Source organism: Melanostigma gelatinosum (genome assembly GCF_949748355.1).
Source record: "Melanostigma gelatinosum genome assembly, chromosome: 17".
Lineage (NCBI taxonomy): Eukaryota > Metazoa > Chordata > Actinopteri > Perciformes > Zoarcidae > Melanostigma > Melanostigma gelatinosum.
In genome coordinates, this window is record NC_136650.1 from 11,258,613 (window position 1) to 11,275,191 (window position 16,579).

Below are 16,579 nucleotides of genomic sequence, written 5' to 3' on the forward strand. Positions count from 1 at the left end.
GTTTATCTGCTCAACCTGAATTCTAACCTTAAACCACCCTGATAAAAAAGTAAAAACCACCTCTTAAAATGAAGTCACTTTACAATACTGTCTTCACCATCGAGGCTTAGATCTCAGACTAGTTCTCATAAGGACAGCAGTACAACGCGCACGCATCATCCTGAGGACAGCTGTCACTCCGATCGACCACCGGTCCGTCTCTCCTCTCTGCTCGACTACAGCCAGGCGTTTCCCTGTCAGACAACATATGCCACTGCATTTCTGCTGCTCCCGGCCGCCTGACAGTATCTACTCCCAGACCCTGTGGCCAGCTCCAACTCTCAGCCTGGTTGCTGGTGGCACTGCGAACATGATCTCTGATGTCTCTCAGGCAGCTCACTGATGCTGTCACTGCACCAAGATATAACACGACCCGCTGACAAACGCATTGTGACAAGGACATACAGACACACATAGTACTCGTCGATGTGCCAGACAACAGTTGCTACAAGTACCACCTTTTATTCAGAATGTATTTTCTCCTCTGGCTTTAGGCAGCCAGATATGGTCAGCGACATGTTTACAGTCACAAAGAATATTCAGTTAAAATGTTTTTCTGCAATGTGTTTGAAAAGCTAAATGCTGAAAGTTGCCTGTGGACCGAGTTTGACCAGGTTTGAGATTTACCACCGTTATAAAGTCTCAATTATGCTTGCAGGCATGTAGCTGTCTGATGATGGTGGAAAAAAGGCCTCGTCAATAATTTGAAGTTTGTACAATGTCAAGCTGTATAGTTTCAGCGTATAGAGGAGGTTTTAGTGCAAACACTTTAATGGTTTTATGGTCACAAAGATGAAATTACATACAGTATAATGCCACATGAAGAAGTGGTATAGCCGGCAATCCCTCCCAACAACAACAAACAGGAAGGTGGAATTTGTAACAAAGCAGCTCCTCTATTTAGTTCCTCCATTTCTTGACATTGCCTACCATCTACTGGTAGAAGCTGTAAACTGCAGCAAGCATGAGGCCTGACTTTATTATCATTATTATTACTATTTAATCATGTTAAATCTCACCTGACTTAAGGACAGGAGGAATCCAAAACAGAAACAATCACACAGATCTCCAAAATGCCTAAAAGTAGAAGTTTTAATTCATCCAATGACATGAGCTTGGGGTCCATTTAATCCATTTATATTGTGTAAATTACTGGAAAAATTGTCGACAAAAGATAAGTATTGACTAATTAACTTTGTTAGTCAGTCCTGGGGGCTATTTCACAAAACCTAGAGTGGATTTAGCCGTAATTTTCCAGTTATCCTGCCTGAATTTAGTCATGACTGGGTGTCATAAAAGCAGTGGCACATAAGTTACTATTGAGACTTGAATAGTAATAGTGCTTTATTTAGCAGCCGCAATGATCAGAAACCAATGTGTTGATTTTATTTGCAGTTATTCTATGTTCTTGTGGATGTACTTTGTCTTCTTTTTATTAAAATACTGCACGTATGTTAAGTATTTTAACATTGTGGTCATTATCATCAATTGGTCAGCATCAGTTATTCATGTCATAGTTATTTTTACTGTTAACAGACTGCTGTTTATATTGTTAGAGGTTTGATGAATATGCTATTACACTTGTTGAGATAACGATTAAAAATGGCTGATAAAGTTACAAAGGCCCCGATCACTGGACTAACCACTAGCATAGTGTACTGTTCATTCTATACCAGGCACGTCACAAAAGGTGGGTGAACCTCACACTAATGGATTGTGTGTCCCCAGTATGTTCTAGTTGAGAGAAACAATCCCAACCAATTGTGTAAAGGGAAAGTTACCAAAAAATGCCTTTTTAGCCATGTTTCAGTGACTGTACCAGCCTACATTGTTGTGCATGCTGTATGTTTTCCTTGAAGCAAAACAATCAAAAATACAAAAAAATAACATATTTTATTCGTATCACATCAGTAATCTGGTCCAGTTCTACCCAGTTAATTATTTGGATTATTTTTGGTTGTAATCTTCATGGTGAATTTCCTGAGCAACCCCACTACTCACTTTAAAGGCAACGTGTACAAATGTTCATTTGTGCAAATGTCAAAGTACAGTTAATTGTGGTGAGTAAATGTATATTTTTAGGCTTTTGCATTCAGTGAGTCTGCTTTTGTTGCCACGCTTTTTCTCGCAGTTTTAACACATTGGCCGCGTTTCCTTCTTTTCCTTTTATATGCTTTGCTTCTCAGTAAACTTCCATTAGTAGCTGTTGCTCACTGGGTGTTAAGTATGTGGAACGCCTCTTCTCCATTTTAGCGTCAGTAAATCTGTTATCGACCTCTTGGTCTGCTGCAACAAGCTGTGAAAGTGTATATATTGGGATTACTTACACCTGGCTTTACCTTGTTACACCTCCTCATCCAGAGTGCACCGACTGTACCGGGTCAAGTCTGGCCTTTTCTTTTAGCCGGGATTTCTTAATTCTGCTTTTGTGAAATAGCCCCCTGGGCTCTGCTCTGATTTAAGTTTTAAATGTGAGAAGGGATGTGATAAACTCGCACAGCATTTATAAACCAAAATGATAGCGTGTAGTTCTTATTGTTGTTTTTCATGAGGTACAGAGTGATGAGTACAGATGAATCTCTTGTAATGAAACAGAGCGCAGTGGAAAGCTGCACCGTGCTGTTTGAAGGTGGAATGAGCATATTGAGCTCCGATGTTGTCAGAAAGCATGGCCTAAACTGGTGTTCTTTGCTCGATCCAAATTTAGGCAAATAATCCTCATGTATTCTCTATATAAAAGCTTTCAACTGTCTGGATTCTACTTAAATTAAGTAAAGTGTGGCTGCTAAATATAGACCACAAACGGCTTTGTTTTGGCTTTTGACCAAACACTGTGTGATGGCTCATATGCGTGTGTGTGAAAGAGAGACATAATGACAACAGCACTACCGTAATATAAATCAACATTGACCAACTTTATTTGCGTATTTTAACAGTCAGACAAAATGTGGAACTGGTGAAAATAGAAATTTTGATTTGAAATGATTAACTATGTTTACATAGTCAAAAACATCAACCCAGTGAGAGCTCAAATGTAAGCTTCATGTTTGCATAGAAGATCAGGCTTGCATGAAAATCCCTGCGTCACTGTTTCCTGCCTCACTGTCTCTTTGCAGACAGCTGTTGGATCACAGGCTCAGTAAAACCTGCTGCAGGAGGCCCACTCCTTACAGACCCTGCACTCTGGCCTCAAGTGGGTCACTGATATCTTTTTTTCTTCTTTTTCTGTTGTTACTACAAATATCAAGTACTTTGGAGTGTTACAATCACACTCTTAGTAAACAAAAAAAATGACCTTCAATAAAATTAACATTTACAATATTTATCAAAAAACCACACATATCAAAGTCAATACTCCAACAATAAAATGTGTCTTCTCAAGATCACCCAAGAATCCATAAGTTGATGGCTTTTTGTCAAATGCATAGACTACTTCTCTATGGAAGATGAATACACTGAGTTTTAACTAAAATATAAACTTACTAAACAAATCTGGAAACATACAACACACGAAAAGTAATTTTAGAATGAGGTGAACTTCAAAAAGTCAAACACAATATTTTTGCAGTCTCTTCAGTAGCATTACTGGTACGTCAGGGTCACATCAGTAGAACTCGTTATTGCTACATTTTCTACTTCTACAAAATCACAGCATTAAATTGCTACATCACCAGCACAATGTGAAATGAGTGCAGATGTTCACGCTATCTTTCTGAGAGGAGAAAAAAAGGACAAACTATAGCATTTCAAACTTGGAATGATGAAGCAGGACACCACTTTTCATTCTTTGTGTCATTTTGACACATTGACGTGATTGACAGACTGACTGTCAACCAATTTAGGTATTTCCTCTGGTTTTCTCACATTTAAATGATTGTCTATTCTGGATCTTAAGTTTGGCAGTGGCTATGAATTTGCCCTGGATATATGTTGAGTGAAAACTGCCATGGTGCTGCTTTCTCTGTTTGACACGGATTCAAAAGTGGTCAAAAAAGCAAGGACGAGATGCTCGATGAGTTGTAGATTTACGAGTGGTTTTAATCTGCGCCTGTGAACTGGAAATGAGCAGTCGGTGAACTTGTTACGAACAGATCGTAGCAGACGACAGCAGATATCTGATACACTGATGATGCCCTGATCCTGTTCTGTCTTAATGATGGCAGGGTTTAGTCGTATTTGGTCAACAAGCAAAGAACAGGTCTTATGTGTAGCAGCTGTAATGTTTAGGAGAAATATCTCTCCAGTTGTTTTGAACTGACTTCAGCCCACTGCTTGTGATTGTGGGTTGAGGATGTTTTAGATCACATTCAGTGTGAGAACAATAATATGAACAGAGCACCCTTAATGTGTGTGTGTGTGGGGCTATGAGCTAACGGTGTTAAAGCCTGGATTCTGGTCAGTTCTCGCTCTAATTATGTAAATATGAGCTTAACATTGAAAGTGACAATAAACAGAATGTTGAGACAATCAAATATGGAACTAACCTTAAAACAAAAAACAAAAAAATGCCATTTCACACCCATGTAAGCTCCGTTAAAACAACAAACTGAAACGTACGGCATAGAGAGAGGTAATTGTGATGTTCACTTCACAGCTTCGGACTGTTTCTACTGGCATCCTGTGTTTTTAAATGTATTGTTTTTTTTACTATATCTGTGCTCCTTTAGCCAATATAATGTTGTCTTTATCCTTTCGCGAAAGTAGCTTAACATTTCATTCCCCCCCCCCCCGACAAAAATCTCAAACTGTTCTACCTCATGTCCAGAGAACATATCTTCATGTGTGTTTTGGTAACTAACATATCTACACTCTTAACAAACAAAAAACAACAACATGCGAAACACAAATTCAACAACCATATTACAAAATAGGAGTCCACCTCATTGCATTGCATATGTTCTGCATCATCCAGTGACTCAGTCCTGTAGGAGTTATGGCTGCTTCCTTTGAAGAACAGCGGGCCTCTTTTGTTCTGCCCTACCATGCGGGCTGGAAGCAAACAGGAACACGGTGTAACTTCACGTTCCTTTATGAAGAGACCCTGAGGAGGAAGTGGAGCGGCTGTTGAGCTGGAGGAGACAAATAGGAGGCACACCAGTTAGATCTGATCTGACAACACTGAGACGGAATGTGTGCGCGTGTGCAAGTAGTGTATATGCACACGGTTACGTTATCGATAAATGGCCGCGCAGTGCATAACCAAGGACTGACATGTTGACACTTATACACGTCTAAAGGGCAACAATGCGATCTGAAGATCATTTTTTTAATCAGACAATTTATAACACCATTTATAAGTTGTATTTTGTTCACAACAGCCACTTGCTGTTAGGTAGGTAGGTATGTTTGTTAGTTTTTATTCTAGAATGATAACATATCTTTTGTTATTTATTTAAAATGTACAGCGAAAGGTAATTTAGCATTGCATCAAGGTTTAGTCTTGTACTTTTGCTATATATTTTTACAGCAAGTATTTTTCAATTAGTGAATAACTAACTTCTTTTAATAATGACCAAATAACATGCATTAGTTGTCTCCTAAGATTTGCTAAACGAGATGTGCATTTCATCATCACTGGCTGATTGTTTTATCCAGTACGAACTAGCAACCATATTTTACTTTACATATGTTTTATGTCCAATTAGAGATGGTGCCCGATATGAAACACCATATAAATAACCAGTTTGGGGATATTACAGTGTGTGTTAATACCTCTACACTTTGATTATAATCACATGTCTGATGATATGATGTCTAGAGCAGGACTTATCACACTATGCTATATTTTATGCAGTAGTTTCTGTATTGGTGGACATACAAGGCATCCGTAATGTCCAGTAAAGCTGCGCATAAAAAGGCTTCATGTTGCTCCTATCATGAACAGAGTGAAGCTGGTTCCTTCTTAAAAATAAGTGTTTAAAGACCAGAAGACAAAGAAACAACGAAGAAATAACACAATCTTTCATACTTTGGCAAGCTATTATAGCACAAAATATGTTCTCCTGCCCACACAGTGTTATCCATATTAGTTGCATCTAATTTGTAATTCCTCACACCTACGGACATTGCAATTGCCAATCTTTAGTGTTTAAAAAGTTGCCCACATATTACTCTAGGGGGAAAGAGGAGAAAGCAAGAACAGTTGTAGGCAGCATCAGGGTAGGCCTGACTGACAGGCCGATGACACACCATATGGAGATGCTGGTTGAGTTTTACCCCGAGGGGGACAACAATGTTTCTTTATCATTTCTTTGCCTCATCCCTGTCAGCCTCTCTTACGGAAACGATGAAGGAAAAGACGAGCACGCACGCAAATGAAATGAAAATCCGCAGATGCACAGAAGTGACGGACTGTATTCAGACGCAGACGAGGTACAGACACACACAAGAACAAGCACACACACCGTTGGTGAAGCTATACTGCATACATGTGAGGGAGAAAGGGACTTCATTTTAGAAAATTAGAGTTCAACTTTTCCAGAAAAATCTCAAAAAGCATTGTTCCACCACTGACTAACGAGCATTTTCTTTACCAAATGATCAAATGACACTAGATGTGGTAAAATGTAAGAAATAATGCTTTCTGATGGGGATAAAGGTTTATTTACATGAGTGATGTTTCTGTACATCACTTAAGTTACTAAATGTTGCCACACTCATCCAGTGTATGGCATTTATTAATTTCCTTAAGTGTAGTGAAGGTAGTCTTTACTCACTTCCACGACATAACACTGCAGGAAACCCTGACAGCAGTAAAACAGGCTTATCTGTTCAATTCTGTTGTAATTCTGTTGTATTCAATTGTAAATATAAATATGCATGCATAATATAAATAGTCATTTTACAAGAAATAAAGTCCATGACTTGTCTGTAGGCTGAAGACGAGCGGATAACTTCTATCAAAAGTACAATATCGAAGAAAACATACTTGTTTGGAAGCTTCAGAGGCGGAGTGGACTTCTTTGCCCAAATTTCCATTTAACTGCAACATTGCTGGAACAACAGGAGTATAAAAAGAGCATGTAAACAATTGTCATGGTCAAGTCACATTCTGATTCTGATGAAGTCCTACTGCTGACCACCAATCCTCCTCCGTTGTAAAACATCAGAACATTAATCAGCCCATTTACAATCAATCTAACAGAAAAGCAAAGCTCCTCCTCACCTTGTGGATCAATCCTGGGATCAACAAACCCCCAGTGCTGGTAAAGAGCAGCCAGATCATGGGGACTGTAGTTTTTCAACAGACTCAAAATATCAATGTCCATTGGCATTTCTCCTGTCGATTCGTTCTTTACCTGAGCAAAATGGACCGGCAATAAATACGCTTTGTGACCCCACATGTTCATGGCAGCCCACAGATCAGGAACCTTAGGACCCGAAGAGGAGTCGCACGACTGCCTTCGGGGATGGGGTCTATCTGCGGAAACGTTGGATGAAGTCCCGCCATGATTTCTGGCCAGCATGAATCCCAAACCCTCCTGTGGGAAGTGTCCCTCCACCGCGGCTCTGTGGCTTCTGTGCTTGGGGCTGTTTGTAGGCTGGAAACTAGGGGAGCTCTTGCTGGCCACACTACTGCTCGATGAAGTAGCTTTAGTGCTGGAGCTTTTACTCCCCCCCTTCTCTGCCCGGTTATGTTCACCAGACTTCTTTTGAGGTAGGAGTCCCATCCTCCCACTAGACTGTGTCCCATCTGAAGAGCGCGAGTCCTTAGACTGATGCTTGGACTTTGGGACGCCGGATTGGTTCTTGGCAACTGAGTGCTTACTGCTTCTGCTGGTGCTGCTGGTGCTGGTTGTCAAACCTGGAGGCTGTGTGCGCTGAGTTGTTGGAGCAGGTAAAGCAGGGCAGTCCTTGCCTTCGAGGAACGGTGGAGGCCCGGTGCGTCTCCACTGGGCAGCACCTGCCTTCGGACTCTTGTTGCTGTTCATGCAGGGTGCCCACTTTGGCGCCATGGAGCTGCTGCCGTCCACCCTGTGTGCAACCCGCTGGTGGATCCACAGGACTTCTGGGTAGTTGGTAGTGTGGGAGCAGTATGGGCACTGATGTCGTACCAGACCCTCTGTCTTTATTGGATCACTTACGGGGCCTTCTCCTTCACGTACGGGTAATGAAGACAGATTAAGAAGACTTCCAGCATCGGTAGTAGTTTGTCCCTGCCCTTTGACCTCAGTACCATTTGACTTCTCCGTTTTAATGTTGGATTCTGCTGACCCCGGGCCAGGTGGACATGTGTAAGGATTCCAGTATGGCTGACTGAGCAACAAACTCCTGTTTCTGAGGTAGTCCATGTATCGTGAGGCTTTGGAACCACTCTGGTTGCCGTTGTCCAGAACGGTGCTGTGTTTGCTGGAGGGACCCAGGACGTCCTGGTGCTGCTTGTGCAGGTGAGACCTGAGTAGTGAGGCGTCGGCAGTGTGGAAATCACAGTGCTCGCAGAGGTATGCTTTGTTATCTGCAGGTAAGAGCAGAAGAAGGAATGTAAAGGTTGTACCTGATGTATTTAAGTGGTGTATGTATACAACATAGCCACCAGCATGATTACATTAGCAAGAAAAGCATTGTTAAAAGTCACATTGGCTTATGGACAGACCATAGAAACCATACTAAGTTTCATAATGGAATAAACATCTGTTATAAAGTATATATATAATGACACTGATGTGGCAGGTTTTGACCAATTTTAATGAACCTTTGAGAGACATATACATCTCAGTCTCATCATGAATGTTTCAGTTGCTTTCAAGATTCTAAATTAAAAGAAGTTCATTTAACTAAAACGCAAAGTGATTGTTATCTTAATCGTAAACACAAATTGTTCAAGCAGCAACAGATCTAAATCTAGTTGAACAAAATAAGATTTTAGGTTTTTATTTGGCAATAGGCTAGGTTTAACATGTGTTACCTGACACAAAAGCAGGATTTTTATTCTCCACAACCACAGCAAAGTGTTCTTTGTCAATATGAAGGACACTGATTTCTAATTGCCAAATCAAAAATATTATTTTCATAAATCGGCACCTGCGCTGTAATTAAAGCCGTCCCAAGTGTTAAATGAAACTTAATAAGCCCGTAAAGACTGTTCTGAAGCCTAGGTGGCATCGCCTGAATGGATGTGCATTCGCAAAATCTTTTTGCATTTACAGTTGCTGTAATTCAGTTATGAATTCACTATATGTCTCCCTTTTCCACAGTACAATGTTAAATGTTGAATTTTCACATTGATGACTTCTCTTTCAGTCATATCAGAACAGTCTATATTGAAGTGGCACGTCTGCATGTCCACAAACACAACCTTTGATATCTTAATTTAAATAAAAAGGATGCAATATTCAATAGAAAGCAACTGCCGTCAGCACTTTTTGAATTGCTGTCTTATCCAAACGGCAGCACAGATGGTGTAGTGTGGTGTACATGGCTTACCCTCCTGGTCCTGACTCCTGCTGCTGCTGTTGTGTCTGGGTGTGAGGTGAACATCTTTGACTTTCTTGCTCTGCAGTGCCTCGTAAAACGCGTGACCAAGTCCGTTTAACAAGATACGGTCTTTCTGAGAAATCCTCTTGTCAGCACCTTTAGTGTGAGCCAGGCTGTTCGACGAGTGATCAAGGCCCGTTTCACCCTTAATCTTCTTCACGTTGGAGCTGGAGGTGTCTATTTGCTTCCTCTTCTTCTCCTGCTTCCTCGGTACATACTCGCCCTTTTCTGTGTCGTACGCCACCTCAGCATCTGCCCGCCTCTCCTCCCATCCCAGACATTTCTCGGTGGCCTCCACTAGTCGTCCCCTTGTGGCCAGCTGCCACGCTTGGTAACTACAAATTGGATCCAGCTCTGGAATTCGCCTGCCCAGGCTCTTGTCCTCAGACGTTTCCCTCGGTCCAGCACACGTGAGGTTCAGGCTTTCCAGAAAATGCTTCTTATCAACGTGCGGCTCGGAGGCGTCGATGTCTTCCTGTGGCGTCTGAGAGCGGCTGTGTGCCGGTTTATGTAGCTTCTCATGTATTCGTAATGTCTTGCGGTCAGAGAAGAAGTTACCGCAGCCAGCACAGAGCTCAAAGAGGCACTCTTCATTGGTCAGCGACGCCGAGTCCTGAGGAACTCCGTTGATGGTGGCAGGCGGCTCGTTGCTTTTGCCACCTCGTAGCTGGGCTTTGACCCGGTGAATGCGCATATGACTTTGGAGGAACCATGCCTGGCGGAAACGGCGTCCGCAAATCCGGCAGCCATGATCCTGTAGATTGCAGTGCCTTTTCATGTGGGCTTTAAGGAGAAGTATCTGAGGGTAAACCTGGCCACAAATGCTGCAGGTACAGGACCCGTCGTCAGCCCCGCTGACCTCAATCGCATCTTTACCCTTAACTTTTTTCTTTGTTCCTTTCTTCTTCACTTTCCTGTTGACATTGTGAGCCTTGTCGGATGTGCTGACAATTTCAGGAGGGTCGGGTGTCTCGGAGTTATCTTTCTGCTCTTGATCCCCGCCCCCTCCCTTGTCACTAGGGTTATGGCTGAACAGGCCTAGTTTATGGCTTCGAATGTGGGCCTTCAGACTGCCCTTCTGGGCCGTCCTGTGCTCACAGTACGGACACTTGTACGGCTTCTCCCGCGTGTGTCGTCTCATGTGCTGCGACAGCGAGCTGAGAAGAGGGAAGCTGCGGCCGCACACCCCACAGGTGTGGCCAGAGGTCTCGTCCACCGCCTCCGTCTTTATGTTTGCGGTGAGCTTTTGTGATTCATCCTCCCTCTCTTCTGTCTCCATTACGTTTCCTGGAGCACCGGTCAAAAAACACAGCCGAGTATTAAATCTTCTGACTGTGCGAAGTTTGTCTTCCGAAAGTTAGTGAGTTCTCAGAATAGGTGTAAAAAACGTCACAGCTTTAGTGTCCATCCTGATATTATTTTTCACGTTGCATACTTATGGCAAGAATACCTGGAGAAAACAGCAAAAGATTTTAAATTAGGCTTGTTATAATTACACTTATGATCCAAATTCACAAATTACATAGAAAAAGGTCAGTAAAAAAATATTATTGCCAAAATGATTATATATACGGTAATACAATTATTAAAATAGTAATATGACTGAGCCAAATCGATTTTCAATGACAATGAATTCCCCCCCAAAACATTATTATTTTATCACAGTTATCTATTTACTTCCTTGTTTCCAAATGTTTTGGGGTTTAATTGAACTGCTTCACAGAGCATACATCCAGTACTCAGCACATTGAATACATAAACCAAGAAAAAAAAAAAACAGATAAAAAAGGCAATCTTCACATTCAACAGTAAAAAAAACAATAAGACTAATAAAACTGATGAAACCCCCCAAACAACAGCAAAATGCGTACAACCTACAAAACCTAAACATATCCTTGAGGCAATATGTGCCACACTTTGGTAATATCTGTAAAAGCTGGAGCTATGAGCACCAAACTGTTAGGCTGCTTAGTTTTAGATACTTTAACGACTATGGTTTAAAATTCTTCAAGAATCAAGGATTTACAACATTGAATAAAGTGGTTCCAGTAAACGTTCTATAGAGATAAAAGCTGTAGACTGTGGATGATATTTCAATTATAAATTGGTGACGCTTCTTTGTCTTCCCGAATCAAAGAACTGCCAGAAGAGTGGTGACTCTTTCTGTCAACCAAAATAATGTCTTTTCTTTTCTATTGCTTTTTCGTAGTTACACAGAAAACATCCAGAGATTCAGAGACTAGGCAGAGGTTGCTTACATTTAAGGTGGTTTCCTCTAGTGTGTGTGTGTGTGTGTGTGTGTGTGTGTGTGTGTGTGTGTGTGTAAAAAACAACAAACCGGAGGGACAGCCCACTGAGGAAATTTGCATCACACTGATTTTAGAACAACCTTTGTCCCGCAGTGGATGAGCGACGCCTGTCTGTGCGTATTAGACCGCGGGTCAGTGTCTCAACATGCGTTCGTGTCGGTCTTTGGTTTCCTATGCCTAAATTGAGTGTGTGAGGTGAAGCATGAAGAGATGTATTCATTCCTGGCCAACAAGGATGAGCCCTAAGGGGGCAGTCCACTCTAATTCACGATCAATAATCCATCATCAGCAAACTTCATTTCAGAAGCTCGCATACAGACACAGGCCCTAATTCTGGGGCAAGTGCTTGCATAAAATCGTGGGTATCCGTAACAAGGTCCATATTTATTTTTTTGCTCTCTACATGAGAAACGATGCATGGTACAGACGGGGGTCTGGTGTGGTTCAACATGTTCCTCTGGGCAAACATGACTATTTGTTGGAGTGGCACACAGCCAGCCAGGCAGTCAAAAGAAAAAGCTGCCATTGTGTCGGCCGCACCAGAACTGTCACATCGCCTCATGTCTGGCCCTCCACCCCTCTTTGGGGGGTCGAGAGAGTTATTGTTAAAGCAAAGAGGCCTGGGCCTGCACGGCACTGTCTTCGAGCACATGCCTGAGCTAAGAGGCAGGACAAAGGGCGGCTCACATTTGTCTTGTCGGTCTCTTTGGGTGTAAGGAAAAACTTGGTGCACATAACACATAAAGGCTAGAAAAAAAAGAGACGGTCACTCTGGCCGTGATTTTTAAGGGATGAGGTCGTCTAATTATCTATACCTGCGTCCGCAGTCGCATCTGTCTGCATGCCTGCCTGCCTGCCGGCCTGCAGCCATGTGTGCTGATCCGCTCACGCTGGAATGGGTGTTGTATTTGGAATATGGGAGGAGTTTAGGAGGGATTTTTTCCTGCATATGGCAGGTGTTTGGTAGGCAGACGCCATCAGATTAGTGTATGGGCAATGTGGCACACTGTCTCCAAGAGGGGGAGGATGTGCAAGGAAAAAACTAGGGTGGCAATTAAGGGGTTAAGGCGAATGTAATGAGTTACCACAATGGGGATGAAGTCGGAGAGCTGAGGGCAACAGATGGGAATAAACGGGCCATCAGTATGGAGTTAGCCGCCTCTACAGTATGAGCTTATGCCTTTGTCAAAGCCCATGTGCTTACTTAGTTTGTGCTATATTTGCATCTGCAGTATCCTACTTTTGCTAAATCATACCCCAAAATAAATGCAATTGTGTAGTGTCTGTTTACTTATTTCTAACAAAATAATTCCAACGCTCCAGTCGTCTCTTTTTTTTCTCCCCTCTGTTTTTCCACCTTTTCTGCCTTCATCCCATAACTACTGAAAGCCCTTTGGAGGAGCTGTTAAGTAATGCAGATAGCCAAACATGTTGCTCCAGGGGCTTAACTCATTTCTTTTAGAATCCCTTGCTCCCCTTTTCTCTCTCTTTTCTTTGGCAGATGAATAGGCATGTCCAGTCAGCTGTCCTCTCATTGATTTATCCTGACGTCCCGACCAGCTCAGCACAAACTCCCTATGGTCAGGGCACTGATGCTGAGTCTGTGTGCTGTGATGTGTGTGTGTGTGCGTATGAAAATATCCACCGTCGGTGTGTGTCGTATGTGTGTGCACTGCACTGAAACTGTGGGTGTAATTTCCTGCCAGGATCTGGAAATAGCATTTCCCCTTGAATCTCACTTTGCAAGATACAATAGCATCCAACACACCGAAATACCTCAAATACCTTCTTTTTGTAAGCAAGAAATGTCCACTTGTATTCATATCTGCCCAAGTCAGCAACTTCAGAAGCAAGTAGGTGTAAACACCATCACTGTGCATGTATATGTGCCTGCCTGTGTGTGTGTGTGTGTGTGTGTATGTGCTGTAGTCATCCAAATATTCCCAACAACCAGCACCAAGCCTGTGCCAACATACCCCTGACTGGAGATAGCATGTGACTGTCCTTATGCTAGTGTTCAAAGCCATAGTCACTCGCTAAGCCTCAGCTCGCATCTACCGTCCTGTGTCCAATAATCCTGTCTGTTTCCACCAACTGCAAACACAAGAGGCATCGCACTAAATCAATGCACAAACTGAGAATGTTTTATTTGTTGTAGATGTAGCACAAATACAAAGGGATGATGATTTCAGAGATTTCTTCTTTTTTTTTTTGTTTTATCTTCCAAGTCCTGTGAGCTTAACTAAAACTCAGAAACCCGTCTGTGTAATCATGCACAAAATCAAATTACTTTTAAGAACACGGTCCGCTAATAAATAATGATGGAAAATATTCAAGTTCCTGGAGGCTTGGTGTCCCAGAAAAACAATTTAAGCCCCCACTAAAGAAACGATATTGTTAATGATTCCTAGTATTCTAATGGAACATGTTACTACAACTTACAGTGGGTGATGTGTAATGTTGAATTCATATTTTTATGTCAACATTACAGTATCCATAACCTTATTGGATGTTTACTATCCTGCACTCCCGCCAACATGTGGTGGATATAAGTGTCGGTGTATTTCATGACCGAATCAGTTGTGTACTACAGCTAAATGTCTATTGCATTGCATGAAATGTGCATAAATCCTTTATTAAGTCCGACTGGAACAAGTCTTTCACTTTATGACAGTCAAAGAGCCGACAGGCTGCCATATTGAACACCTGTGCAGAATGATGCTCCAGCAAAAGACAAAAAGAAATATGTTTTGGAGCAAGTATGCAGAAAATGTAATCTCTGCTGATGCGGTTGAAGATGACTCCTTCCAGATGTAGGGGAGTCAACACACACTCCCGGGTGCTTGCATAACATGACATGTTTCATGAATATCCAACACTAGCTAGCATGCTCAACATTCAGCTCTGTGAGCAAAGTACGCTTTCATTTCAAGTTCACAAAAGGGACAATTACTCAAATAACTCCAGACCACACTGTTCAATCCTTACAACATCATTGTGGCCACAGGAAAAACATGTTGGTGCAGGATTATTGATTATTGATTTATTGTTTTTTGCCCTTTGCTCTATTTCCCTAGCATAAGACGCACTGTTCTGTGTCGGACATGTTGACAGTATAATGAGCACAATATGATTTGACTCGTACCTCAACACAACCTGGTAACATACAACCTCGGCATGGATTATATTCAAGACCAACACTGTTCCTAGGACGAGTTAATCGTATGATAAACAGTAATGCAGCACAGCGATGTGGGCAGCAGCCTAATGTACCTATCCGAGATTAGAAAGCCACGAGCTCAACAGCCACGAGCACTGACAAACTTGCGCACGATCGAGCCCATCCCCCTCCTTGTCCAACTCTGCACTCGGTTACACAACATATATACAGGGATTACTCTTCATAGCATGAGATGAGCTGCTCAATGAGTGGCCTTTTATTATGGATGCCCTTTAGTGCTATAAAACACACACACACTCTTTTCAGTGTGGATTGGCTAGTGTGGGAGACACTGGAGTATAATCTGCTGGCATTAACTTGCTCTCTAAAAAAAGCACTCTCGACAGGGATTAGATTATCATGGCAAGGTCAGCTCAGACTCGCTCAGACTGTCCCCCTTTTATGTCTCTCCATCCATCACTCTGCTTCCCCGTCTGTCACTTGATCAGTTTTTCTGTCATCCTCTGTGCCACCTACTACTACGACTACCCCTGTCAGGTGTAAACGTTCAACGCAGCCGTTCGTTCGTCCTACCTCAGTAAAGATCACGCTGCCAATGCAGAAGAAAACATACCGGATTAACACGGATTAAATATACAGGACGTTGTGGTACAGTGTCCTCCTCCAAAGCTTGATGCCACAGAAAAAATGAAAATTTATACCCACACCATGTTTGTTGATTAAAATGAGATTATTTTACAGGAAACAATCTTGCTCACATGGCTTGACCTGGAAAAGGAGTCTGTTCTAGTCGGACTTGATTTATTCCCAGTGGAGCAATTTGTGAATTTGAAACCCTGGTGACGCCTTCAGTTTGACACTTTAAGACAAATTCCTAGGTTTCCAATTAGGTTTGTGTGGTAATAGAGCTGCCGCTAATGATTATTTCTATTACCTATTAATATGCTGATTCTTTTTTTCAATTAGTCATATATTTTGTTCTACAACAACGGAGCCTAATTTGACACAGTTAAATGGCTTTTTTCTTGTCAGACTAAAAGCCACCAAAGGTATTCAGTTTACCATCACAGACGAGTACGAAAACACACAAATATTCACATTTAAGACTTTTACAGACTGGAGCATGTGAATTTTTGCTCAATTTCTTTCATATTTTGATCAACGAATCAATAATGTATTAATTGTAACAGTTTTACGTGGAAAATCAAGTAATGAACATTGAACATTGCATGTTTTTTTTCCCTCTGTGATTTGCATAAGAAGCTTGTATTTTGTAAAAACAAGTTTTGACATTGACTTTGCCTGTTGGAGTTGCTCTTTTGTGATGTGTGGATCTTTTATGCATATGATCAAAAAATCTTAAATTACAAAGAAGCTGTTTAGTTGTAGTACAGAACGTGTGTAATTTCCTATTTCCTGCTATGATTAAGGTAAGGATTGAAGGGTAAGGCGATACCTGCGATTTTACCCTCGAGCAAAAGAATGACAGCTGGCAGCAGGGCTTGGATTAGGTTTCCCAAAGGGAGTATTGCATCTTTTACACCACCGCTTCTTTGGAGTAGAATGGGCCGATAAG

General features: G+C 41.9%; 1 protein-coding gene across 1 annotated transcript; it reads right to left on the reverse strand.

Moving 5' to 3' along the window:
* Positions 1 to 5,057: 5,057 nt before the first annotated feature.
* Positions 5,058 to 10,792, reverse strand: LOC306791818 (zinc finger protein 516-like; the record flags this gene model as incomplete). The annotated part of the gene is made up of 4 exons (XM_079288706.1): positions 5,058 to 5,108; positions 6,968 to 7,032; positions 7,205 to 8,494; positions 9,463 to 10,792. 4 exons carry the CDS (start codon positions 10,790 to 10,792, stop codon positions 5,058 to 5,060), a joined length of 2,736 nt encoding a protein of 911 aa, XP_079144832.1.
* Positions 10,793 to 16,579: the final 5,787 nt, after the last annotated feature.